Source organism: Giraffa tippelskirchi, chromosome 13 (assembly GCF_054371585.1).
Source record: "Giraffa tippelskirchi isolate mGirTip1 chromosome 13, T2T-mGirTip1v1.2.pri, whole genome shotgun sequence".
In the NCBI taxonomy this organism is placed as follows: Eukaryota; Metazoa; Chordata; class Mammalia; order Artiodactyla; family Giraffidae; genus Giraffa; species Giraffa tippelskirchi.
Window position 1 is genome coordinate 115701638 of NC_137287.1, and position 26885 is coordinate 115728522.

At 47.9% G+C, this 26885-nt stretch overlaps 2 protein-coding genes and 1 non-coding gene across 11 annotated transcripts; all 3 read left to right on the top strand.

The window, feature by feature from the left end:
- Nucleotides 1-54: 54 nt before the first annotated feature.
- Nucleotides 55-22020, top strand: DNTTIP1 (deoxynucleotidyltransferase terminal interacting protein 1). Of its 8 annotated transcripts, none has more exons than XM_081560990.1 (13): nt 55-370; nt 769-839; nt 2152-2248; nt 8258-8356; nt 10046-10114; nt 10378-10434; nt 10689-10747; nt 11985-12033; nt 15010-15068; nt 15169-15229; nt 19363-19434; nt 21507-21562; nt 21659-22020. In XM_081560990.1, exons 2-13 carry the CDS (start codon nt 784-786, stop codon nt 21795-21797), a joined length of 873 nt encoding a protein of 290 aa, XP_081417116.1. In that variant the 5' UTR covers nt 55-370; nt 769-783; the 3' UTR covers nt 21798-22020. The 8 variants fall into 8 exon arrangements, with proteins under 8 accessions (XP_081417116.1, XP_081417117.1, XP_081417119.1 ...); XM_081560991.1 differs by having other exon boundaries at nt 11988-12033; XM_081560993.1 differs by having other exon boundaries at nt 8267-8356; nt 11988-12033.
- Nucleotides 18619-18735, top strand: LOC145533636 (U5 spliceosomal RNA). Its single transcript, XR_014074217.1, has one exon. It is a non-coding gene; the product is annotated as a U5 spliceosomal RNA (small nuclear RNA).
- A 1082-nt stretch (nt 22021-23102) lies between the features above and the next one.
- UBE2C (ubiquitin conjugating enzyme E2 C) lies at nt 23103-26532 on the top strand. 2 transcript variants are annotated; one of them, XM_081560998.1, is made up of 6 exons: nt 23103-23258; nt 23812-23839; nt 24895-24981; nt 25421-25625; nt 25732-25791; nt 26280-26532. In XM_081560998.1, the coding sequence occupies exons 1-6, from the start codon at nt 23158-23160 to the stop codon at nt 26336-26338; spliced, it is 540 nt and encodes a 179-aa protein (XP_081417124.1). In that variant the 5' UTR covers nt 23103-23157; the 3' UTR covers nt 26339-26532. The 2 variants fall into 2 exon arrangements, with proteins under 2 accessions (XP_081417124.1, XP_081417125.1); XM_081560999.1 differs by lacking the exon at nt 24895-24981.
- The last annotated feature ends 353 nt before the right edge of the window (nt 26533-26885 follow it).

Sequence of the window (26885 nt, forward strand, 5' to 3'; positions counted from 1 at the left end):
GGCTGCGGGCGGCGCGCTCCAATGACGTCACGGGGCCACTTTCCGGCCGGTGGCAGAGTCGGGCTGAAGTTGTGGGGGCCCGGGGCACCATGGGGGCCACTGGCGACGTTGAGCAGCCGCGGGGACCCAGCGGGGCAGAGCGGGGTGGCCCCGAGCTGGGAGACGCGGGCGCAGCGGGGCAGCTGGTTCTTACGGTGAGGGCGCCCCCGGGGAGGCCCCGGCCGGGCCTGGGCTCGGGCCGGACAGGGCCTCGGGCTCCCGGGACCCTGGCCCGCGGGGGAGAGAACGCGGCGGCTGATCTACCGAGGGGGTTGGAGTTGTCGCAGTCCGACGACCTGGCTTCAAATTCTGGTGCCGCCCTCCTAGCTAGGTGACGTGGGCCGGCCCTGTCAAGCCCCTGAGCCCCAGTTTTATCTTCGGGAAGATGGAGATGCTTAGCCCCTGCCTCGTAAAGTTGTTGCGGGGAGGGATAATAAATGCGGGTAAATTGCCCAGCGCATCATCTGGCAGAGTAGACCCTCGGTAAACACTGGTTCCCTTCCGCCACCCTTTCCTGAAAAGTCGGATTGGGACTTCGGAGGCAGGAAACTTTCCCTCGGTTCCTCTTCCCTGGCCGGGCCTTCCCCCGCACCGCCCTACCCCAAGGTGGCAGAGAACGGTGAAAGCACCCGAGAAGCAGGGATGTATGAGGTGTAACTGAATACCCACCCTCCACCTCCATGCCAGTGTCACGGACCTGGGTGACATCTGCTCCCTTGGTCCCCACAGAACCCTTGGAACATAATGATCAAGCACCGGCAGGTGCAGCGGAGGGGCCGCCGCTCACAGATGACCACAAGGTAAGGCTAGCCCTGGGTGGGACGTCTCTCCCAGGCACTGGCATGGAAGGCAGCTTTTGGGGTCCCCACTGCACAGGGCTAAGAAAGAGTTCAACAGCCAGTAGAAAGAGGAAATTCAGATTCTGTAACTCTCTTGTGTGACCTTGAGCAAATCATTTCCCCTCTAAACTCAAAACGAGGGGGAGTCATGTTGATTAGACAATACCCAAGGTCCCTAACACTCAATGGCTCTTGTGTTTGAAGCTGCCAAAGAGGCAGAATAGCATGGAGGTTATGAGAAACATGGGCCTGATAGTCTCCATCTCAGGGAAGGGAGGGAGCACAAGATGGGTCTTTGGGATGCTGGTTGTATATGTTTCTTGACCTGTATGTGTGTATGTATGCTAATTCGCTTCAATGGTGTCCAGGTCTTTGCAGCCCTATGGACTGAAGCCCATCATGGGATTCTCCAGCCAAGAATACTGGAGTGGGTAGCCATGCCCTTCTCCGGGGGATCTTCTGACCCAGGGATCAAACCCTCATCTCCTGCGTCTCAGGCGCATTCTTTACATCTAGCACTACCTGGGAAGTCTTGACCTGAGTAGTGATTAAATCGGAGAAGGCAGTGGCACCCCACTCCAGTACTCTTGCCTGGAAAATCCCATGGACAGAAGAGCCTGGTAGGCTGCAGTCCATGAGGTCGCGAAGAGTCAGACACGACTGAGCAACTTCACTTTCACTTTTCACTTTCATGCATTGGGGAAGGAAATGGCAACCCACTCCAGTGTTCTTGCCTGGAGAATCCCAGGGATGGCGGAGCCTGGTGGGCTGCCGTCTATGGGGTCGCACAGAGTCGGACACGACTGAAGCGACTTAGCAGTGATTAAATGGATGTTCACTAAAACTGTTACAGTGTATAGACATTTACTGTATTAAGTATTATTCTTCTAAAACACTTTAAAAATAATGCCCATTTCATGGAGTTATGAGTATGAAATAAAGTCCCACGTCTATGTGTTTGCACAGAACTTGGACACATAGCTAGTTTTCAGTCAAAGTCATCTGATTGTTTGTTCGGGGGTGGTTTGTTTTTTTTCTTTTTCTAGCCACACTACATGGCATGCGGGATCTTAGTTCCCTGACCAGGGATCAAACTGTGCTTCCTATGGTGGAAGGATAGGGTTTTAACCACTGGACTGCCAGGGAAGTCCCAGAGCCAGCTGCTGTTGTTGTTAAAGGATCTCATGTCAGTACTCGGCTGGGCAGATTGGGAAAGGAAAAGGTTTAGAACGTGCCTCCTGACTGTGGCTTCCTCCCCTCCCTCCCTCTGCAGTTTCACAGATCCTGCCATCTCCATGGATCTCCTCCGAGCTGTCCTACAGCCCAGCATCAATGAGGAGATCCAGACAGTCTTCAACAAGTACATGAAGGTGAGAAGGATGCAGAGACGAAAAAAAAAAGAAAAATTAATAGGAATTAAGACTCATGGGCGATCCTTCCCTGCATCACAGTCTCCCTAGCTCTTTCTAGTACCTACACATGCCTCAAGCTTTCCAATTTGGAATCCCCACTCCAAGAATGCTTTTTCTCTTTGGGGGTAATTTGAATACCTCTTATTGTTACCAAAGCAAGTTTGGGTCTGCTCACCCATGTGTGTGCTAAGTCGCTTCAGTCGTGTCCGACTCTTTGTGACCCTATGGACTGTAGCCCGCCAGGCTCCTCTGTCCATGGGGATTCTCCAGGCAAGAATACTGGAGTGGGTTGCCACGTCCTTCTCCAGGGGATCTTCCTAACCCACGGATCAAACCTGCATCTCTTAAGTCTCCTGCATTGGCAAGTGGGTTCTTTACCTCTAGCGCCACCTGGGAAGCCCAAGCAAGTTTGGGTCTGCTCACCCACGTGCAGTAAAAGCAATCTACTGACACGAGGTAGTGGTGAAGGAAAGTGCAGCATTTACTGCTGGGCAGCACCAAGCAAGGAGGCTGGGGACTAGTTTGTTTCTGTTATTGTTATTTAGTCACTAAGTCATGTCCGACTCTGCAACCCCATCGACTGTAGCCCACCAGGCTCCTCTGTCCGTAGAATTTTCCAAGCAAGACTACTGGAGTGGGTTGCTATTTCCTTCTCCACGGGATCTTCAAACCCTTATCTCCTGCATTGGCAGGTGGGTTCTTTACCACTAAGCCACCAGGGAAGCCCTCTAGGGACTAGACTAGTGCTTGAAACACCCAAACTCCCTAGTGAGTTTCAGCAAAGCATTTTTAAAGACAAAGCGAAGGAGGGGCATCCCAGGGTATGTGATCAGCTTGTGCACAATTCTCTGATTGGTTGGTGGTGAGGTGGCCATGTAGTATCACAGGGATTAACATTATTAACCCTTAGGCTCTGCTTATGTTCATCACGTAGTTCATTTCTTCCACTTGGTGGTGGTTTTAACATCTATTAGACAACTCAGGAAATGTGCATCAGATGCTGTTATTGAGGAGCTTTAAAGCAGAGGATATGGGAGAGGAGTCTGCCCCCTATCCTCCAAGGCCCCATAGGGTCAGCTCCGTTAGTTTTGCCAAGCTGTTGTGAGGATGAAATGACTTAAGTGTAATGTGCTCAGCCTGTGCTTGGAATGCAAGTGTTTTTATTACTTGTTTAGTAGAGAACCATTGTTAACTGTTTAAAATTCATTTCAATATCTATTAATAATCTTCTACACGGCTCTACCTGAATTTCCCACAGATGCTTCAGTCCTGCATGTTAAGGACTGAACTCTTTTTTCTTCCTAAATCTCCTCTTGTATTTATTCTTTCATTCGAGAAGTATTACTAAGCCCTTACCATAATGCAGGCACTATTCTAGGCACTTAAGGATGTAACCGTGAACAAAATGGGCAGTGTCCTTGCCCTCTTTAAATAAATGTGTCCTTTGTCAGGGAATGCCAGAGAGAAGGGGAAGACAGTGACCTGTAGGGAACAGAGGTGCTCTTTCATCAATTATGTCTAAACAAGAAGACATTTGAACAGAGACCCAAAAAAGTGAGGGAGGAACAAGTCATGCATATACCTGGAGGGAAAGCAATCCAGGCAGAGGGAACAAGGGCAAAGGCCCTGAGCCAGGAGCATGCTTGACACGTTCAAAGCACCAGAGTGGCCAGTGTGGTGGGAGCCAACCAAACCAGGAAAGAAGTAGGAGAGGTGACCAGACAGGTAAGAGACTCAGCTCAGGCAGAACTTTGAAGCCGGGGTGAGAACTGTGAATGAAAAGTGTTACCTGCCACATCAGAAAACAAAGGATGCTGCGGCCATCAAGCCATCTCTTTACAGCCACCCTGCCTGGAGCCCTGAGGGAACTCAGGATAGAAACAGGATGCTCGCCATCTAGTGGTCAACTGCTGCAACCACCCCCGCCAGTGCGCCCCGAGGGGACTCAGGACTGAGAAAGCACAGGATTCTGGCCCCAGGAAGCTGAGGCACACATCAAAAGAATGGTTTCAGTGAGCCCAGACTCCTGCATCTTTCCATACATAGGAAAGCACTAAATTCCTTAACTGGAGATGCCTGGTTTTCTTTATTTAACAGTAATCTTTTGATGTTCCGACTACCTGCTCTTTGTTGCAAAAACTTCTGTGTGGATATCCTAGCTCCCCACCTTGCCTTCTTGGAGCAGTGTCTCAAAGCTGTCTTAGATGCTGTGTCCTGGACTTAAGTCCTCAGTTTTGTCCACCAACGGAGAAGGCAATGGCACCCCACTCCAGTACTCTTGCCTGGAAAATCCCATGGACGGAGGAGCCTGGTAGGCTACAGTCCATGGGGTCGCTAAGAGTCGGACACGACTGAGCGACTTCACTTTCACTTTTCCCTTTCATGCACTGGAGAAAGAAATGGCAACCCACTCCAGTATTCTTGCCTGGAGAATCCTAGGGACGGCGGAGCCTGGTGAGCTGCCGTCTATGGGGTCGCACAGAGTCGGACACGACTGAAGCGACTTAGCATAGCATAGCATAGCATTTGTCCACCAAATAAAACATAACTCTCAACTTTTAGGTTGTGCTTTTTTTTTTTTTTTCCCAGTTGACAAAACTTTGGGTTTTGTTACAATTCTTGGAGAGTTTTGAGCAGAGTCTATGATCTGAATGTTTTTAAAGAGTCTCTCTGGCGGTCATATAGAGAGTAGACTTCAGGAGGAGCAGTTAGCAGGCTTGAGATGATAGTGGGTTGGGTATTAGCAGTAAGGGTGCCAGGAAAGAGTCAGATTCTGTATGTTTTCAAGGTAGGAAACAGGATTTGCCAGTAATTCAGCAGTGCCAGGTAAAAGAAAAAGAGAAGTAAAAACTCCCAAGTTATTTGCCAGAGGCAACTGTAAAGGTAGAATCACCACTGACTTGGTATGAAGAAGATGGAAACAAGCAGAGGAATCAGGAGCTCAGTTATGGACAAGTTTAAATGAGATCATCATTCACTTAAAAACCAGAGTCCAGTGGGCTCTGCCCTCCTCCACCTTCCATATTCAGTCCTGGGGGCATGTGCATTCCACCCCACACTCTGACCAGCCTGCCGTTATGCCTTGCCTCTGCCTTGGTTCAGGCCTTCACTATTTCTCCCACTGTAATCCTTAACTGCCTCTGTTCTTTCCCTCTTTCAGCCCACCCTCCATAAATCCGGCGATCTCTAAAATGTAAAACCCTTAAAATCCCTCCACAAGTTTCCATTTTTTTCTGGGTGAAATCCGAATTCCTTCACGTGGCATATATGGCCCCCTGAGATCAGACCACAACCACCCCTTGCTGTATACCTAGTTATTCCTGCCTCTGACTTCTGCACTTCCTAGGATGCCCCGAGTAGTCTTATACCTCTGCACCTTTCAATATGCAGAAATAAAGGGGTTAAGCCACTAGGAAAAGGCTAGACTAGGATTGTCTACCTCCAAAGCAGTTTACTTGTTGCTTGTCCTAATAGTGGATACGATGATTCAGGAACTTTCTCTGCTGGACAAATGTTGAATAAGCACAATTTGTGACTTCACATTGTCTGCAAAGATACCTCCTTGCCACGGTTGTTTTTAGAACAAGGTACAAATGACTTGATTACATCACAGCTTCGAATTAAGTGCAGGCTCTTGATCAGCCTCATCAGATCACTTTGTTTAATGGTGTTCCCAGATCTCAGCTACCCATTTTCTTAAGAATGTTTAGAATAATAACTTCTAGAAATGGCTGATCGTATCCAAGAAATGTTTAATTTTATTGATTTATTTTTGTTACTACTAAATGCACGCCCCTTTAAAAAATATTCTAATAATATAGCTTAGAAAATGGAGTGTGGATGGATAAATGGGATGGGTAGATGGCTTTGTGATAGCAAATATAGCAAAAGGTCAATTGTAGACTAGGTGGTAGGTATTAGTATTCATCGATTGAATAAAATTAAAAACCAAAAGTCACTAAAACTCACCTTATAGAATACCAGACTGTTAATAATGACCATGTAGTCTCCTATATTTATTTGTGTGTGTGTGTGTGCATGCATGTTTAAAAAGTACAGGATCATTTTACACAATCCTGCAATTCTGTTTTTTCATTTAACAATATATTTTGGTCATGTTTCTAGGTCAGTACGTAATACCTCACACGGATTGTTTTGTAATAGTTGCAGAGTAATCTAGTGTGTGGATGTACTGCAGTTTACTTAGCTAGTTCCTAGAACACTTGGATTATTTACATTCATCTCTATTACAAACAGTTCTACATTGAACACTTTGAATGTATATCTTTGTTCACCTGTGAGAGTATTTCTGAAGGATAAATTTGTAAAGATGAAATTGGTGGATAAAAGAGGAAACATTTTTCCCTCAAGAAAATTTCTCTCCAGAAATTTTGTGCCATTTTGCATTTCTACCAGTAATGCTTGAGAATTCCTTATTTATTCTCATATCCAGAGGTGGCTTACACTTAGCCTATATATTCCTTGTACTGCCCGCCTCACAGGCTGGTTGTAAAGTACCCACATTATTTCAGTTAGCTTTCACTTAGTCATTAGTCGACACTGAACACCAGTATTAATCTCTAGTTTTTAGTTTTTTTGTTTTGAAGTCAAACTCATCTGATCATTTCACTTAATTTTCCTCCTAAACTCTTGAGCTCTCTAACCCAGTGCTTTCACACTCTTCTCCTTGGTTTGGTGTAAACAACAAAGGCGTATATATATATATATATATATATATATATATACACATATATACAAGTGATTGTACTTCCGCATTGTCTCCCTCGGGAGGTTTGTGGGTTTTAGATTTCAGAATTTTTCTATTTACCGAAGAGAGCCGATACTTTCTTCTAGAGACATGGGCTCTCTTTTTGATGTATTCCCAGTGTCTCAGTCTGGACCTCACATCACCTCGTCCCTTGGTGTTTTCAGGCTCAAGCTCCCTCGCACCTGGTGGAGGAACCTTCTGCCTTTCCTTTCCCCAGCCAGCTGGGGCTGCTGATATCCGAGGGCCTGCCCAAGTCTTACCCCTCCCAGCCTACAGATGTTTCTTTCAGATTGGGTGAAATCAGGATTCAAGTAGGCTTTTCTGGCCACTGGTTCTTTTCTGGCCTCCCTGACCTGTTCATCTCAGGCACTAGCCTTGTTTTTTTTTTTTTTTCTTCTATGGAAGTAAAACATGTACATTATAGAAATTGAGAAGACTTATAGTTAAAAAAAAGAGAGAAAGAAAACAATCATGATATCACCACTTTAATAGAGTGTATTCTCACAGTTCTTTTGTCTGTGTTTGCTTTTTGCTATTTTAGGCTTGCGGTATCCCAAACTGTTTAGTAACTTCCTTTCTTCACTTGACTATATATCATGAATACCTTTTTGTGTCAAAAATATATTCTGTACCTTCCTTACTGTGATCTTTGATACTTGTCTATTTCTTCATGGTATAGATAGTCCATAATTTACTTCAGTTGTACTTGGACATTTAGGCTATCCTTTGATTTTGTACTGTCTGCACGTTACTGCCGTGAAGACCCTCCTTTGAGCACCTCCATGATGATTCTCCTCCCTAAGAGAGGATAAAGGGGGGAAGTAGAGCCAGGGACCTGGATCTGATTCTGGCTGATCTCACCGCACGGTCATGATTGCCTTTCCCTTCTTCATGCCTACATGCATGCTTAGTCGCTCAGTTATGTCTGACTCTTTCCAACTCCATGGACACCAGGCTCCTCTGTCCATGGAATTTTCCAGGCAAGAATACTTGAATGGATTGCCATTTCCTACTCCAGGGGATCTTCCCCAAACCTGTGTCTTTTGTGTCTTCTGCATTGGCAGGCAGATTCTTTACCACTGAGCCACCTGGGAAGCCCCTTCTCTTTTTTATAAGGATAGATTTTATGTACCATTCGCTTCGTGTTGATGCAAATCAGCAGGACTTCTGGCCCTGTCTTCTATTGAACTTCTCCCTAGTTCTTCCAGAAGGCAGCACTGAACGTACGCGACAACGTCGGGGAAGAAGTGGATGCTGAGCAACTGATCCAGGAGGCCTGTCGGAGCTGCCTGGAGCAGGTGAGATCAAAGGGGAAGAGCTATAGGCACAGGGGTTAGCCCTCCGGGCTCGGCGAAGACATACAGTCTCATCATCAGTGGTATTTGGAAGGAAACCCAGCGAGCTACTTACTTAGACAGGGCTTGGAGCTTTGCAGACAGAGGGAAGGGAGGTAGCTACTAGACGCCAAGTACTATGGGAGACGCTTTCACCTGCACAAGTTCATTTCCATCTCAGAAGAAACCTGTACAGAAGGCACGTTTCAATTCCTAGTTTACAGATGAAGAAATTGTGGCTTAGAACAAGCAGGAGGTAGAAGAGCTAAGATCTGGCTCGCCTCTGTGAGTGCGTGGTGACTTGACTCTTCACGTAGTCACAGCCCCTTTTGGTGTCACGAGAACTACCACCCTTTCTGCCTCCTTGCCTCCCAAGGTGTGGTCAGGAGGCATGACGTCAGCTCTAGAAATGGCTGTGTGCTCAAGATACTCATGAACCTGTTTGCATGTGTCAGCTGCTGTTATTAATAGAAATTGTCAACATCGCCGAGATTCTGTGCTTGACTGTGAAACCATTAGCTGTCAGAGATGGAATTTGCTTCATGACGATAGCCACAGGGCAGGCTGGAGTTCTGGGGGTAATTATCCTGTTGTTGTTCAATCGCTAAGTCATGTCCGACTCTTGGTGACCCCACGGACTGTAGCACACCAGGCTTCCCTTCCCTCACTTCATGAGTTGAGAGAATAATGTCTTCTGGGAGGTTGGCTGGCAAGCTGCTTAGGCACAGCCTCAGAAAAGCAAAACCAGGGCCTCGAATCTGAGGTCGTTGAGATTCCCCCTGAGATACACATCTGTCTGAGGAGCTGTTTATCCAGAGCACAGAGTGCCCCTTTTTCGTCTCGAATTCCTCTCGGGGTGCAGTCTGCTTGCAGTGGGTTACAACTTAACCCTCGTAGAGCTGAGCAACGCTCTTTGTTTTGTTTTGTTCACAAATCCCATCTCATCTCTGGCTCCCTCTCCTTCCAGGTGACTTTATCTAGTCCTGTGGCTTTGAAGCCAGTGTAGCTGTTGATGATTCTAAACATGTAGCTCAGCCCTGAGCTACTTCCCTATTTGCCTTCCTCCACTCTTCCTCACAGCAGTCAGCCCCAGGTGTTTAAAGATGAGTCGGATTGTGTCTGATCATGGTCCCAAATCCCCTTTTCTGTATGTTTGTTTATTTGCTTGCCATCCAGATCACCCGCAGAATGAGCCTCACAAGAGGAAAGCCCTTGCTTGTGCTGTTCATCACTGTGTCTCCAGCACTTACATACTAGGCACTCGATATTTAGTAAACAAAAACCAGCAACTTACTGAGGAATGTGTTTAATATCAGTGTATTTACTTAGAAAAAAATATTTAGCATATGTTTACATGGAAAAAAGTGAGGAAGAGCTTTACATTGAAATCTTAATAGTATTCTGTGGGAATTGAGGTTTCAGTTTTTTTTTTTAATTTTGCTTATTTACATCTTTGTTGTTTTTCAGTAATGATCATTCATTATTCAGGGTTTTCAAGAAAGGTATTTATTTGTACGACTATCTCAGGGTCCCTTTTTACTGACCGTGAAAGAGTTATAACCAAGTTTGAAGTTGAATCTATAAAAATGGAGGTAGATAGGCTTACCTACCAAAAGAGTGACTGACAACACTTTTTTTGTCTTTTCCCTTCAGGCTAAAGTACTGTTTTCAGATGGAGAAAAAGTTATACCCAGATTGACACATGAGCTTCCAGGGATAAAGGTCAGAGTCCCTGTGTGCTGATGTTTTGCAGGGAGGACCGATCACACTGGGAGGCTGGTGAGCTCTGTGGCCCCGAGGAGGCTGCACGGACCCCCTGTTTGTGGGACCAGGTCTGAATAGCATCATGCCAGGAGGGCTACTGAGTCCTGGCTCAGGGGGGTGCCAGAGGGTGTGGTCCAGGGCTTCTGTCTTCTGCAGCCCCGGGGACCTGCAGCTCCTGGGCAGCGGCCTCCATCTGACTCCCTTCCCTTCCTCACCCCCAGCGTGGCCGGCAGGCAGAAGAGGAATGTGCCCTCCGAGGAAGCCCCATTCCCAAAAAGGTGAACCATCTCCTCATTTTCTGGCCGGGTAAAGGCCCTGCAGCTCCAGAAGAGGGTGGGCTTTCTCAGCGCCCCTTTGGGCCTTTCTAGCATGAGAGGCAGGAGTCCTAGGCACAGTCACCCTCCCCGTTCACCCCCGCATGTCATCTGGCCTCGCAGGGACACCACCTCCTTCAGGCAACCCTGGTCCTGCCAGCGGGGTGGGAGTTCCCACAGGGCCAGGCCTCTGATGGCTGTTCTGTTCTCTCTGGCAGAGGAAGGGACGGCCTCCGGGACACATCCTGTCAAACGACCGGGCCGCCACCGGCATAGTGTGAGTAGAGGCCAGCAGAGCCGCGGGGAAGAGCGGGCCAGGGGGTGGGCCTGGAGGAGAGGAGGCCGGAGTTCACCGCCTGGCAGCCTAGCAGACTCAGACTCATCTGTACAAGAACCCAGGGAGGAGAGTTCCCTAGTCTGAGGGCTGAGGGAATAAGGCAGCAAGGAGGGTGTCATATCCTGCTTTAACCCCAGAACAGTTCAGCCTAGCTTCATTTAACACCAAAGTTTTTCTTTAAACACCAGAATTTTGTTTTATTATTATGTACCGAATGGCTTGTGGGGCTTCCCCAGTGACTCAGCAGTAAAGAATCCGCCTGCAATGCAGGAGGCACAGGAGATGCGGGTTTGATCCCTGGGTCAAGAAGATCCCCTAGAGGAGGGCGTGGCAACCCACTCCAGTATTCTTGCCTGGAGAATTCCATGGACAGAGAAGCCTGGCATGGGCTACACAGAGTCAGACACGACTGAAGTGACTTAGCACACACACACGGATGCTTGTAATGTGCCATCACTGGTCTAAACACCTAATATATACTTTGCCTTTTAATCCTTACAACCACCCTCTGATGAAGGTATAATTAATTTTGCAGATAAGGAAACAGACTCACAATTACTTGTCCAGAGTCAGACGGCTAATAAAAGGCAAAACTATACCACATTGCCTCCAGGATGGTCATTTTCAAAGACTATTGAAGGAACAGAATCTGTTTCAAACAGCTTTACGTGGAAGCCTAACACCAATATGTAAAAAAGATAAAGCCTCCCTGGTCAGGAAACAGATCCTGCAAGCTGCGCGGCATGGCCGAGGTTTGGGGGTATGGTGAGGAGGAGCCACACTGATCTGCTTAAGAGAGATGGAGATAGATTGAAACCACCAGCTTAAGAGATTTGTGTAATCCTCATACCTTAGACTTGTCTCCTGCCTGAAGCAAGTTCATCCCTCACTTACACAAGACTGGAAGTTGCTACTGTTATCTCGTCTGACAGATGAGAAACTGCAGCCCAGAGAGGTTACGGGACATGCCCACACGGCTAGATGGCGTCAGATCGAGTCCTGGAGTGGCTTCTAGTCCCCGTTCTCTTTCCCTTTGCACCCCCTCTAATGGGCACCAGGCAGCAGTCCGCCTGGGGCTGGAGTGAGAGTGTATGAGGAGCTCCCACCAGTAGCAGCAAACTTTCTTGCAGTCCTAGGCCCTATCTCGGAGAATTCACCTTTCCTCTTTCCCTCCAAGCAGATGGAAACCAAAATCCTGTGAACCAATTCGCCGGGAAGGCCCTAAGGTATGATGCTGTGAGCATGGCAGTGACCACTGGCCCAGAGAGACCCCCATCCAAGCTCTGGGCTCCCCCTTGAGGGAAAGGGGCTGGGGCAGGTGAAGGATGTGTGCGCCAGAGCCATTTATCCCGCCCACCTGCCTCCCAACTCTGGCTTCCAGAAGGATCCCAAGTAAGGATTGAAATTAGGGTCAAAACAAAGAGAGGGCTCGGTCTTTGCTGCACCTTCCCCCTGTAAAAATCTCAGCGTCACCAAGACTTATCCAGTGCTTAACATGTCGCAGGCACTGCCCTACATCTTTGGTATGGATTACCTCATTTAATCTTTATCACGACCTGTTGAGAGAGATTCTGTTACCTTTCTATGGTTCATGAGCTTCCTTTCCTACCTCATGGCAGAAATTATTGTATCTGTTATCCTACACATTTGATACACTTGAAGATACGAAGGACTACAGAGTTGCCCAAAGTCACATACCTAGTAAGTGGCAGAGCTGTGTCAGACCCAAGGTCCGGGGACACCAGGCTGGGTTCTGAAAACTGTTAGCTTCTGTTGCCTCCAGAACAGTTGTTTGCAAGCTTTTTTTTTTCTTTTAATTTTAATATTTTTAACACCAAAAACATTTTGTTTTGGGGTATGCCAATTAACAACGTTGTGATAGTTTCAGGTGAACAGTGAAGGAACTCAGCCATACACATGCATGTATCGATTCTCCCCCAAACCCCCTCCCATCCAGGCTGCCACATAACATTGAGCAGAGTTCCACATGCTATACAACAGGTGTTTGTTTGTTATCCATTTTAAATACAGCAGAGTGTGCGTGCCATTCCCAAAGTCCTTAACTGTCCCTTCCCTTCCCACCCCACCCCGCACCCCTCTGCCGGCAGCCATGAGTTCATTTTCTAAGTCTAGGAGTCTCGTTCTGTTTTGTAAGTAAGTTCATTTGTAGCATTTCTTTTTAGATTCCATGTATAAGCGATGTCATATGATATTTCTCCTCTCTGACTTACTTCTCAGTGTGACACTCTAGGTCCATCCATGTTGCTGCAAATGGCCTTATTTCATTCTTTTTAATGGCTGAATAATATTCCATTGTATATATGTACCACATCTTCTTTATGCATTCCTCTGTTGATGGACATTTAGGTTGTTTCCATGTCTTGGCCATTGTAAACAGTGCTACAGTGAACACTGAGGTGCATTTATCTTTTGGGGCCATGTTTCTCTCTGGATATATGCCCAGGAGTGAGATTGCAGGCTCAGATGGTAGCTCTGTTTTTAGTTTTTTAAGGAGCCTCCACGCTGCTCTCCATAGTGCCTGTACCAGTTTACATTTCCACCAACAATTCAGGAAGATTCCTTTTTCTCCACACCCTCTCCGGCATTTGTTGTTTGTGGATTTTTTGAGGATGGCCATTCTGATTGGTGTAAGAATAGACTCTTTTCTTCAACTAAAATCATACATGTAAGCCCACCATCCAGTCATACATGATAGGTGAAAGCTCCACCATCCAGATTGAGGCTGTGTCCAGTGGAAATGGTCCCCCCGTTATTGTACTGGCCCGCTGCTTCCACCAGTGCCCATGCCTGCCTTCTTCACTTCTGCTCCCTTAGAGTGGGTGATCCCGCAGCCTCCTAGGGCTCTTTCTTCCGCTCAAAACACCCCTTCTCTCTCTCCAGTGAGTCCTTCCTCGGCAGTGGCCTGCATAAGTGGGTGTTCCCCAGAATTCTCTCCATTGCCCACTTCTCCACCTCAGGTTTTTCTCTGGGTGACCTAAAGCATCCACGCTTATTAGATCTCAGGGACTAGTACTGGCTGAAGTTGCCTTACCTCTTTGTTTGTACCCCCCCTTTCCCTCTAGTTTAAAACCTGTATATCCTACTGTCTGCTGGAGCTCTTGGCCTGGAATCTCCATAGAATTTCAAACTCAGCATATCCAGAGTTGAAATAAGAATCTTTCTCCCAGAGCCACTTTGACCTTCTCTACTTGAGTCATCTTTGCTTCTTCCTTCCCTTCCCCTCCCTACATCCAGTCCCAGCTGATTCTTCCTCCCAAATACATTCCCTAAAGAGGTTCCTATTCCCTCTTCTTCCTTCATCCTACTACTGCAGCCCTCATCTTCCCTTTTTTTGGCCAAACTGGCATGCAGGATCTTGAGTTCCCCAACCAGAGATCGAACCCACCCCCCCTGCAGTGGAAGTGCAGAGTCCTAACCACTGGACCACCAGGGAATTCCCCTTCATTTTCCAAACTGCTCTGTTACAACTGCCTCTAAACTGCCCACCCCTCCTGTAGTCGAGCAACTTCACGCTCGTTAGCTGAGTTACAGAAGAGCAAGCTATCTTGAGTGCAGATCCAGCTCTCCCTGTCTAGAAGCTTTCAGTGACTCTCCATCACCTCCAGGATAAACAAATGAAAAGCCGTCCACATAGTGAACGAGCAGCCCCAGCCTGACTCTGCTTCCCTCCAGCCCCGTCCATTGCCACTCTCCGAATGCTCCTTCTTTCAGCAGCACAGAGCTGCTGTGGTTTCTCCAGCGAGCCCCTCAACCGTCACCTGCCTGTTTACACTGCCCCTCTTGCCTCCCCTCTCACTGTCCAGCTGTGCTCTCTGTCAGCACCACCTTGGGAATCACTCTTCAGGGAAGCCCTTCTGTTACCCTCCCCTTGACTCCCATCAGGCCTTGCACTCATCTGTGTCACCGCCCACCTTGTAATGGTATCATTATCTGCATGTGCCCCTGTGACCCTCTGGAGAACAGAGACTGTCCCTGATTCATCCCTTTACCCCCTAGCCCCCCATTCTCCCCCACACACAGTATATAGCACAGTGCCCAGTATATTTAAAGCATTCAGTTTCTTAAATCAGCTGTTGGTTCAGTAATGGCCAAGGATGATGGTAGGACAGGGCGGGGGGAGAGTTTCTGTCCTACCCACCAGATAAGCCTCCACCTCACCAGCCTTTCTGTCTTTTCCACAGTGGGACCCAGCTCGACTGAACGAATCTACCACCTTTGTGTTAGGATCTCGAGCCAACAAGTAAGTCTGTAAGGAGTTGGTGCTGAGTGAGGGGGCCCTGAGGGGTTCCCCTGAGCACCACGCCTGCTGGGATCCTCACCACTCGTCTGTTGCCTTGCAGAGCCCTGGGGATGGGGGGCACCCGAGGGAGAATCTACATCAAGCACCCACACCTCTTTAAGGTAGGTGAGTGCCAGGAGTCGGGCCGACCCTGGCCATGGAGTAGGCGGCACTGGGAACTCTCCATGGCCCAGAGGAACCTGGAGTAAACCCTGAGCCAGGAGTCAGGGCAGTGGGGTTCTAGTGGCCCCTCTGCCCTTAACCTTTACCTTTTGTAATTGACTCAACACCTCTGTGCCTCATAACATAGCTACTGCCCTCATCTATTCGTCTATTCGCTGTGTCAAACATGGTTTTAAGTGCTACACTTACATGACCTCTTGGACTTGTCCTTAAGGACAAGTATTGTTATCTTTATTTTACAAATTAAAATCAAAGATAGAGGAAGGCTAAGTGACTTGCCCAGAATTACTCAGCTAGTAAGTGCTGAGTCAGGGTTCTGTCTTCTGCGAAGCCTGAGCTTTTCATCACTGCTGTGTTCGGTTTTCTGCGAAATAAAGCGATTGCAGTGGAGCAGCCATTCTGACGTTTTCCAAAGAGGGGCCTCCTCACCTGAGCTGTGCTTTGGTCTCCACTGTTTGAGAAAATAATGGAGGGAGGAGGGCATGAATTCACGCTGTTAAATAAGTTTGTATTTTATCAGTCACAGAAGCATCCAAATATATTAGAAAAAAGGTAACACGCACATGCTCAGGTTAATGGTTTTTGCACCTGTGTGCAAGACTCGGTGCCCCTTGTCAGAACAGCTCCTTGGGGTCTCACAATCATGGGCTCTGGCCACTACATTCTGTGCAAGTTCAAGTTCTTTAAAGGGCAGACCTACTTCTGTCTTATCAGTCTTATGTTTTGGGATTTTCAGCCTATGTTTTGGCCTGTGTGCTACTGCTTTATTTTCCTCCCTTAGTGTCTTCAATCCTGCTGTTCCCTTTGATGACCTTCCCCACCGACCCTTTTCTCTGCCTGACCGTTCTGAAAGATCCACCTCGCCCAAGACCCTTGCTGGCATCATTGCCAAATGGATATGCTCTTGGACCCACTTCTAGTTCCTGTTGTGCAATGGTTAAGAGTATCTTCTCAGTCCCGATTCCAATACTTACTAGCTGTGTGACCTTGGGCAAGTGGCTCCACATTTCTGAGTCTGTTTTGTCCTCTGTAAATGAGAAGGATGCAAACCAGCCATTTAGGGTTGGTAGAATTAAGAGAGAACACAGTAAAATATAGCCTTTTTTTGTAGTAACTTTTCTTTTTAATATTTATTTGGCTGCATTGGGTCTTAGTTGCCCTGAGTCATGTGGGATCTTAGTTCCCTGATCAGGGATCAAACCCACATCCCCTGCATTGGAAGGCAGATTCTTAAGAGTACAATCTGTAAAAATATTGAGTCGTTATGTTGTACACCTGAAATTAATATAATATCATGAATCAGCTATACTTCAAAAAAAAAAAACTGACTTCCTCTATTAAAAAAAAAAGAGAGCGAGAGAGATAGGTAAAGCACGGTAAAGCCCCCAGACAGTGCCAGCATAGCAAGAGCTCAATAAATGGTCAGCATTACCAGCATACTTTCCCAGTTCTTCGGTCGCACAGCGTCGGACAGGACTGAAGCGACTTAGCAGCAGCAGCAGCAGCAGCAGCAGGCCCATCATTGGTAATAAACTCATGGCCAGTAGATACTCTCTCTTACTTTAATCTTTTCAGAATAATAAGTGGAGGAAAAAAAATTCTGTTGTTTTACTTTTAATTCTTTACTAGTGGTGATAAGCATCTTTTCATCCATTTAGAGTTTTTGTGTTTCTTCTGTAAACTGCCTGTTACACCTTTTCCCCATTCTTCTGTCCTTCTAAAGGCATTTTGCAAATTTCCTTTTTGTTTTTAACTTTTTTAAATTATAGAAATAATATATAAACCCATTCTTGTAGAAAGATTCACACAATACCCTGAAGCTAATAGGGAGCAAGATACCAGGCTCCCCTTCACCCTTGACTCTGACTTCTCCCCTAGAGGTTACCCCCAGCAACATGGTAGCATCTTTCAGTCCCCTGTGTGTGTGTGTGTGTGTGTGTGTGTATGTGTCCTTGTACTTTAATGATATTTTGTTTATGTTGTTGGTCTCATACTATATATATTGCTCTGATTTTTTTCTCCCCAAAATTCATTCATTCATTCAAATATCTATTGAGTACTAAGCAGTCTCAGACTGCAGAGATGCAGCAGTGGACAAAACAGACACACACAACTCCTTGCCCTCACAGAGCTTACAGTCTAATGTAGAGCAAGCTGTATACCCTGGAGCCAAGTCCAGCCTGTAGCCTGTTTTTGTACAGCGCAGAGTGATGACATTTTTAAAGGGTAATTTAAAAAGAAAGAAAAAGATGATGTGACCAGCAAATCCTAAAGTATTTACAGAAGAAGTGTGCTGACCACTATAAATCTAGGGAACAGTACCTTAAGAGATTTGTCCGTGTTATTAAGTCCCCCTCATTTTACTTTTTTTTTTTAATATTTATTTTTAACTGTGCTGGGTCTTTGTTGCTGCACAGGCTTTTCTCTATCTTTGGAGAGCAAGGTCTACTATCTAGTTGCAATGCGCCAGCTTCTCATTCCATTGGCTTCTCTTGTTGCAGAGCTCAGGCTCTAGGACACGCAGGCTTCAGTAGTTGAGGCTCTTGGGCTCAGTAGTCGCGGCTCCCAGGCTTTAGAGCTCAAGCTCAATAGTTGTGGTGCATTGGCTTAGTTGCTCCTCGGCGTGTGAGGTCTTCCCAGATCAGGGATGGAACCTGCATCCCTTGCATTAACAGGCGGACTCTTCACCACAGAGCCACCAGAGAAGCCCTTCTTTTTTTTTTTTTAATTTTATTTATTTATTTTTGGCTGCACTGGGTCTGTGTCCAACCTTCTCTAGTTGCGGCAAGCAGGGTCTACTCTCTGGTTGTAGTGCGCAGGCTTCTCATCACAGTGGCTTCCCTTGTTGTGGAGCACAGGCTCTGGGTACTCGGTCTTCAGTAGTTGCTGAATGTGGGCTCAGTAGTTGTGGCACACAGGTTTAGTTCTCCCCGGCATGTAGGATCTTCACCGACTAGGACTGAACCCATGTCCTCTGCATTGGCAGGCAGATCCTTATCCACTGGACCATCAGGGATCTGCTGACTCTTTAATTTTAGCAACAATCCTCTAAGTGTTAATACTCTCTGTTTTACAAATGAAGAAACTGAGTCTCAAAGAAATCATTGCCTCGATTTACACCACCTAATACATTCTTAACCATGATGCTCTTCTGCCTCCAGGGCTTGAAGTGTCCTGACTTTTGTTTTAGAAAATTTGGTCGCCTTAATAGCCACATATGTTGTAAGCCACCCCCAATCACTTCTTCAAAGAGGAGTACAGCTCTCCAACATAGTCACCAGTCTGACCAGTTGCCAGAGGTGCCATGTTTTAAGGAAGGAAAGGGAGGATACTCTGGTTTCTCTTAAAATCGAATAAATGTTTCGCCTTTTACTAAAGATTTCCGTGGAGAAAAACAGCTCTGAGTGTTCCAACTAATTTTTTGGGGCCTTACCTTGGCAGGGCTAATCTCTGATGTTATAGTGGTGGTTTAGTCGCTAAATCATGTCCAGCTCTTGGCGAGCCCCCACTGTAGCCTCCCAGGCTCCTCTGTCCGTGGGATTTCCCAGGCAAGAATATGGGAGTCGGTTGCCATTTCCTTCTCCAGGGGATCTTCCCCACCCGAGGACTGAACGTGGGTCTCCTGCATTGCAGGCGGATTCTTTACCAACTGAGCTACCAGGGAAGCCCCTTGATGTTATAATAAAAGATAAAAAAATAAAACAAAGGGGGGAGTTCCTTGGTGGTCTAGTGGTGAGGACTCCGTTCTTTCACTGCCATGCCCCAGGTTCAGTCCCTGGTTGGGGAACTGAGATCCCATAAGCTTCGAGTCTTGGCCAAAAAAGAAAAAAGAAAAAAAAATGTTTTTAAAGGGAAAGGACTTAGAAGTGTATTAAATCTCTGGGAATTGGGCCCCCTACCCTGGCCTCCTGGGCTCAGCCCTGTTTGCTCTGAAGAGGTCAGTGAGCCCTCTCCATTCACCAGAGGTCTTGTTGGTAAGAACGCCTCAAAGGCTAAGTGTATGTTCTGAACCAGATGAAAAAAGCCCATCACACCAGGCTAACATCTCCCCCTGTGGCTTCATCCCTCACAGTATGCAGCTGACCCCCAGGACAAGCACTGGCTGGCCGAGCAGCATCATATGCGGGCAACTGGGGGAAAGATGGTAAGCACTGTTCACACGTGCCACTGCCAGGGACCCACCCAGCCCAGGGACCAGGGCTGTTGGTGACAGGTTACCTCCAAACCTGAGAGACTCCACGCCCAACAAATGAGAAAGGAGACTCGTAGGAGTAGAGAGAGTCAATTCCTTCATGCTGAAGACTCATCTGTAACCCCCGCCTTTCCTCTCCTGTGCCCGGGTCTCCCGCCCACTGCCCCCTCCCCCTCCCATGGCACCCTCATATGTAGTTCATATTATCTGTACGTAAGAAGACAAGACAAGTACAAGGCAAGTAAAAGACACACTTAACACTCTTTCCCATCATGCACTGCCTGTTGATAGATTTCACCCCCATCACAACTCTGCCACCAGACGCAGCTATGGAATCTCTTCTCAACACTGCCCCAGGCAGCACCCCTTGTCAGAAAAAATTAGCACATGCAGTGAAACTTGTTTGCCACACCTGGCAGCCCCTTCTAGAATCACTTCTACTTGAAGAGTTCTCAGCTCAAATCAAGCAGCATCCTTAGGAAGTTCGTCGTCACATGCGTTCTAAAACTGCCGTGGAGGGATGTGCCCGTGACGGGCGCTGTCTCACCTGAAGACGCGCTTAGTCCCGCTGCCGGGACTGCTCCTGTTAGAACTCAGTGGCCTTGCAAGCCGCTGCACCACCCCTACCTGGCTGCCTTTTATTTCCTACTATATTCATGCTGCACTCGTTCAAAAAAGATTTTAGGAAGCTTACTATGAACATATAACATAAATAAGAAATAGGAAAAAAGGAAAGGCAGGATCGAAAATTAATGCAGGAGCAAGACTAGTTATAAAAAAGGAGTGTTTTTTGGGTTTTGGGGTGTTTTTTTTTTTAAAAAAAGGCAGGGGAATTTTAAATTACCAGACTGGGAGACCAGTGCATGTCTATAGGTTTTCACAAATTCAGTTCCTGTGCCCCTAAGATGAAGACAGTCAAATGACTCAAGAGACACAAAGTTATTTCTGGCCCTAAGACTGGAAAGAAATATCTCCCACAGAAGACTCTCATGTGATGAACATGATCACCCACGTGGTAAGTTCACAAGAGAACTCTCCCGAGGCAGATCGTGGCATTGTGCCAAAGCAATTCTGCATGCCCTGGGCCACACAGCCCAGCTCCTGGACAGCAGTGCAGTTTATCGTGTTTGCCCTTTTGCCTCAGAGTTCAAAACCAGCTTATCTTAGTTTCAAGGTTCACACATGGCTTCCTTCTGATTTCCTGTTTCCATGTGTATTTTGCTGGCTCTCTGGCCCTTTCTTTTTTTTTAATTTATTTTTGATTGAAGGATAATTACAATATTGTATTGGTTTCTGCCATACATCAACATGGATCACCCATAGGTACATATGTCCCCTCCCTCTTGAGCCTCCCTCCCACCTCCTATCCCATCCTATCCCACTAGGTTGTCACAGAGCCCCAGTTTGAGTTCCGAGAATCATATAGCAAATTCCCACTAGCTATCTGTTTTACATATGTTAGTGTATATGTTTCCATGCTACTCTCTCCATTTGTCCCACCATCTTCTTACCCCACCCTCTCCATGTCAATAAGTCTGTTCTCTATGTCTGCATCTCCATTACTGCCCAACAAATAGGTTCATCAGTACCATCTTTCTAGATTCCATATGTATGGGTTAATATACAATGTTTATTTATCTGTTTCTGACTTACTTCACTCTGTATAATAGGTTCTAGGTTCATCCACCTTGTTAGAACTGACTCAAGTGTGTTCCTTTTTATTGGCCCTTTCATTTTAAAACACCTCAGGGTCCCTTTTTACAAGAGATGGCAGCTATAGATAGATTAGTCACCATTGCCCAATCTCCCACCCAGAAAGTTTCAACTTAAGTGAAAGAATGTCTCAAGGAACTGTTCCCTAGACAGACAGTCTCTCCCTACTCTCTCCATTGCTAAATTATAAACTGTGACTACAGGCCCCTCCCTTCCAGCCCTTACTTTAAGCAGACATTTAATAAAATGTTAATTGAGTTGGACTGAAATGAACCAGAGGCAATGATGACTTTCCTTTGCTCCTTCCCTAGGCCTACCTCCTCATTGAGGAGGACATCCGGGACCTCGCTGCCAGCGATGACTACAGGTAAAACCAGTAGTCTTTACTCTCCCCTCCCCACTGGCATGAGTCTGGACCTACATCCGCCCTTGCTCCAACTCTCCTCCTCAATGTCTGTTCCAGAGGATGCCTGGACCTGAAGCTAGAGGAGCTGAAATCCTTTGTCCTGCCCTCCTGGATGATTGAGAAGATGCGGAAGTACATGGAGACGCTCCGGACAGAGAATGAGCATCGTGCTGTCGAAGCACCTCCACAGACCTGAAACCAGGTCCCCTAGCTACACTTGGCAGCCCTTCTCCAAGGCCCTCATACCCACATGGCTGAGGCCACTGCTGGGACTGCTCCTAGATGGATCTCAGCGGCATTAAGCTATGCCTGGGCTAGTTTGTAGTGACTCACTACAGAGCACCCCCAGACTAGCATGTGGTTCTATATTTGTAAAGTTATTGGGATAAGAAGCAATTAAACAGTTTGTAATAAACACAGATGGTGAGCCTGCTGTGAGATCTGCCAATGGGGGCTGACAAAATATCAAGGGCTCTAGAGGAAGTGGATGTAGGAAAAAAGGACCAGGCACCCTCACCCCAGGAAGCCCAGTGCCTCCGCTAATATTTGCTTTGTGAGATGAAGCTGGGGACACCATGTACTTTGCCAGTCTTCCCTGTCCCTCTGTTTCCTCACCCAACTAAAGTGCAGAATAGCAGGATGTGATGGCTGGCACCATGGGAGGTTGATGACAAATCAGAAGAAAAATGTAAGGTGGCTTTTATCACCCCCGTTTTATAGGTTCAAACTCTAAATTTTGTGCCCAGGGTAACACAGCAAACTGTTGGAAAGGCAGCCAATGAAGCTGTTTTCCAATAAGGACTCTGGCTCTAACCATCAGCTTCTAGTTTTTTCCCTCGCCTGCGTGTTCAGACACTTAAGGTCCCAACCAAAGTGCCTAGGACATTAATAACAGGTGGAGGAGCTGGGGTTTCCGGTTTGAGGGACGAGTGTGGCTTCCCAGGTGGCATACTGGTAAAGAATCCGCCTGCCAGTGCAGTAGACAGCAAGAGACACTGGTTTGATCCCTGGATTGGGAAAATCCCCAGGAGTAGGAAATGGAAACATACTCCCATATTGCCTGGAAAATTCCATGGACAGAGGAGCCTGGCAGGCTACAGTTCGTGGGGTGGCAAAAAGTTAGGACTGAGCACACACATATGACAAGATTAGAGACCCTCCGGAAGGGAGTGCAGGGTGTTGCTGACTGTAGCCAAGCATTTGACCTAAAGGGATTCATCCCACGTGGACGTCTTCTAGGCCCTTTAATGGTCGGCGTTTTCCGAAGGCGGCTAATCTATTACAGGTTCGTTAATCAATGACAGCCTCTTCTGCCAATCGCCAGTGAGAAGCCCGATTCCGTCGCCCAATAGTAGGACGCTGGTAGGTGGGTCTAGCGGTTGCGCGGTGACATTGCACTCTGGAGTGCCCCATTGGCTGGATCAAACCCAAGCGAGCCACTGGTTGGTTAGCGCTGCCGGAGGGTTACAATTCAAACGCGGGCGGACGGGCCCGCAGCCCTGCAGTTACAACTGTGAGCTCAGTCTACCGCTTATCTCCGATTCATCGCCGCCCAGATGGCTTCCCAGAACCGCGACCCAGCCGCCGCCAGCGTCGCCGCCGCCCGTAAAGGAGCTGAGCCCAGCGGGGGTGCCGCCCGGGGCCCCGTGGGCAAGAGGTGAGTGGTGTGGAGGTAACACCCGCCGGGCCTGGCATGCCCTGGGCATTGGGGCCGAGAGGAAAGACTTCCGGGACGCCCACCTCCTCCTGGAACGGGTGAGATACGGGAGTTAGAGAGACACGCCAGAAGCTCTCCTGCTCTTAAGAGACACTCCCGAAAGAGTACGGAAGGGGTAGGATCGCTGCCAGAATCCTCTGTCAGTGAGCCGAGATGAAGATACTCTGGCTACTCTCGGTGGCTAGGCCGGAGGGCGGCGGGGGAGCGGGGTCGGGGAGGAAGAAGGGGAGAAATTGAGATCCGGAGAGAGACGCCAGAGAAGCAGATGGGGTTAAGAGTAAGCCAGATCCGTCCTTCGAGATTCTCGAATTAGAGGGTGAGGGCTCACTAGGACCCTCCTATGGAAATAGAGGTAACTGTTCCACCAGGTGAGTCCGACTTCAGGGTAGAGGAAAGCCTCCGTGACAGCTGCCCCCCCCCCGGGGGGGGGAGGCGATACCTGGAGCCCTGGCCCATCCAGACTCCCAGGTGACTCCGAGTATTCTTTTTGCAGGCTACAACAGGAGCTGATGACTCTCATGGTGAGTGACTGGTGCCCAGATCCCCAACCAATTGGTCTACCCTCCCACCTCCTAGTCACTTACCAGTGGCTTCCTTTCCTACATCAGGCTCTTTGGTAGTCGTGGGGGTAAAAAGATGAGTCCACCTTTCTCTCTTCTAGAAAGAAGTGAATCCACCCCACCTACACACATTTTCTCCCACAATCTCTATTCCCCAGTACCACCCCCCCACAGTGAAGTTACACCTAAAATACAGCTCTTATACTAGGCCCTCTCCTTGTCCTGCCCGGCCCTACTTCCCTGCCCCATGGTTTGAAAAAAGTGAAAGTGTTAGTAGCTCAGTGGTGTCCGACTCTGCAACCCCATGAACTGTAGCCTGGTAGTCTCCTCTGTCCAGGGAATTCTCCAGGCAAGAATACTGGAGTGGGTAGCCATTCCCTTCTCCAGGGCATCTTCCCACATTGCGGGCAGATTCTTTATCCCCTGAGCCACCAAGGAAGCTCTAAGGTTTATCCGCACCCATCTCTCCATCCTTCTTAATATTTCTAATCCTGTCATACTTTGGGATGCTTCCTTCCTGGACTATGTTTTCTACATTAACCCTAGATACTGAACTCACATCCTTCAGTGACCACATTGTTTGTCTTCCCAGTCTGTGTATAGTTTCTGGGCTTCATATATAACCAGCACTCAATAGCATATTGAGGGAATTCCCTGGTGGTCCAGTGGTTAGGATTCAACGCTTTCACTGCCCTGGGCCAGGTTCCATCCCTGGTCAGGGAACAAAGATCCCACAAGCCAAAGAACAGCCAAAAGAAGAAAACCAGCATCTTGAATTGAATTCCCGCAGCCAGCATTATAGGTACAGAGCTGCCTTCTTCTTCCCTGCACAACCTCTCCTTTCTTAGCCTGGCAATGAACCTCCACAATCCCAGCACTCCCCTCAGGAAAGCATATCGGTTTGGCCCAGTTGCTTTATTTTGGATCAAAATGTGAGGTTAAGAGGAAGGGGTTCACCAACTGGCCCCCTAGGAGCAAACTCTTCCAGCCCAGCATGTGTTGTGTTTCCTCTCCAGATGTCTGGCGATAAAGGAATTTCTGCCTTCCCTGAATCAGACAACCTTTTCAAATGGGTGGGGACCATCCATGGAGCCGCTGGCACAGTAAGTGCAGGGTTGGGGGAGGTGAGTGTGACTAAGCTGAGTCTGGGGAGAGGTGGGAGGTGAAATTCAAGTGCCAGGTCTGCTTCACGTCTTTTGCCCAGCAGGACACTCCCCTGTGTCTGCTGTGGTGCCCTGAGTTTGTGGCCCTGGTCTCCCTGAGTACAGTAAGAGGCTGGGTTTAAGGTGCGCTCTTCATCTGAGATGCTTACAGAGGACCAGACAGCAAAGACAATTGAGCACACTTAGGCTGGTAGGCCTTAGACCAAAGGATCACTGAGGACCCCACCAGATATGAGAGAAAGCACCAGACTAGTTTCATGCTTTGTCTTCTGTTGAGTCCCAGATGAACTCAGGGGTCCTGGCAAGTCCCTTATGTGGGGCTTGGGCTGGGAACTAAGGCTTGGGGCGGGAGGGTTACCCCACAAATCTCTTTCTCCAGGTATATGAAGACCTGAGGTATAAACTGTCCCTGGAGTTCCCCAGCGGCTACCCTTACAATGCCCCCACGGTGAAGTTCCTCACACCCTGCTACCATCCCAACGTGGACACCCAGGGTAACATTTGCCTGGACATCCTGAAAGACAAGTGGTCCGCCTTGTATGATGTCAGGACCATCCTGCTCTCCATCCAGAGTCTGCTCGGAGGTGACTGCCCGGCCCGGCCCCTCCCCCAGAACCTGGGGACCTGTCAGGACTCCCCCCAGACCCCCTGTCCTACCCACACATGACTGTTCTTTTCCTCCACCTGCAGAGCCCAACATTGATAGCCCTTTGAACACACATGCCGCCGAGCTCTGGAAAAACCCCACAGGTGAGTCCTTCATCCTGAGTGCACCGGACCATCCCTCCCCAACCTTGAGAAGCTCCTTCAAACAACAGGAGGATTCCAGTGACTTGGGAATGTGTCCTGATGGGGGCGGGGAGGGGGTCGGCAGTAACCCACTTCCACCTCTTCCTTGGTGTTTCTGGTTCTCCTGTTTGTTATAAAATCAGAAAAACCAACTCGTTCTGCATTAATGGAGCTTGGGGAGATTTTTAAATAGAAGGCAAAGCTTTGTGCAAATGACTTGCTCTCTCAGGGCCCCTGGTCGCCTCCCCTGTCCCTGGGAGCAGAGCCACCCACTAGAAGCAGAGTCCATCCAGGAGACCTGGCTGGTTGGCCAACCAAAGGTCAAACTGTTGGGCTGGGAAACCCCTCTGAGCTCCCCAAACTCCTCCCACGTGTGTATTCTTGCTGCTCTCTTGCCCACCTTACCCCCTGCCCCCATCACTCACCAAGACCTGCCTGTTCTCTTCCAGCCTTTAAGAAGTACCTGCAAGAAACCTACTCAAAGCAGGCCTCCAGCCAAGACCCTTGACCTGGGATGTCCAGCTCTCCTTGTGTTGTCTTTTTTTTTTCCCTTAGGCGGTCTGTCCATGCCTCAATTTCTGTACAGGACTCTGTCTTATCTGTGGTGTCATTTTTGTTTTGTTTCTGTTTTTTTAAATTAAGTGTGGTTAAACCCTTGTGATGAATATATTAAATAAATACATTTTGGGGTTTTTATAACAAGTTGCTGTTTTGTCATTCCCAAGGGTTGGAAGTGCCCAGGGTCGGCAGAGATCAGGTTTAGGATTTGGGTTCTCTGCTCTATGGCCCAGGGAGTAGAAACAGCTGATAGGCTATAGGGCTGAGCAAGGGAGTGACAGGATTCATTCTCTTGCAACCTGAGTTATTTTATGATTCTGCATCTGTTTCTTCGTCTATAAAACGGGTGTCACAAAATGTTAGTTTCTGGGAGTTCCCTGGCGGCCTAGTGGTGAGGAGTCAGCGCTTTCACTGCTGCAGCCCAGGTTCAACCCCTGGGAACTGAGATCCCAGAAGCCACGCAGCACAGCAATAAATAAATACTAATTTAAAGAAAA

Bases quoted from the DNA above. Each gene is read 5' to 3' on its own strand.
- DNTTIP1 (XM_081560986.1), top strand. From the start codon at position 90: ATGGGGGCCACTGGCGACGTTGAGCAGCCGCGGGGACCCAGCGGGGCA. The intron at 195-768 runs GTGAGGGCGCCC...TGGTCCCCACAG, and splicing joins CGGGGCAGCTGGTTCTTACG to AACCCTTGGAACATAATGAT. The intron at 8,357-10,045 runs GTGAGATCAAAG...TTTTCCCTTCAG, and splicing joins GTCGGAGCTGCCTGGAGCAG to GCTAAAGTACTGTTTTCAGA.
- UBE2C (XM_081560998.1), top strand. From the start codon at position 23,158: ATGGCTTCCCAGAACCGCGACCCAGCCGCCGCCAGCGTCGCCGCCGCC. The intron at 23,840-24,894 runs GTGAGTGACTGG...TTTCCTCTCCAG, and splicing joins AGGAGCTGATGACTCTCATG to ATGTCTGGCGATAAAGGAAT. The intron at 24,982-25,420 runs GTAAGTGCAGGG...CTCTTTCTCCAG, and splicing joins TCCATGGAGCCGCTGGCACA to GTATATGAAGACCTGAGGTA.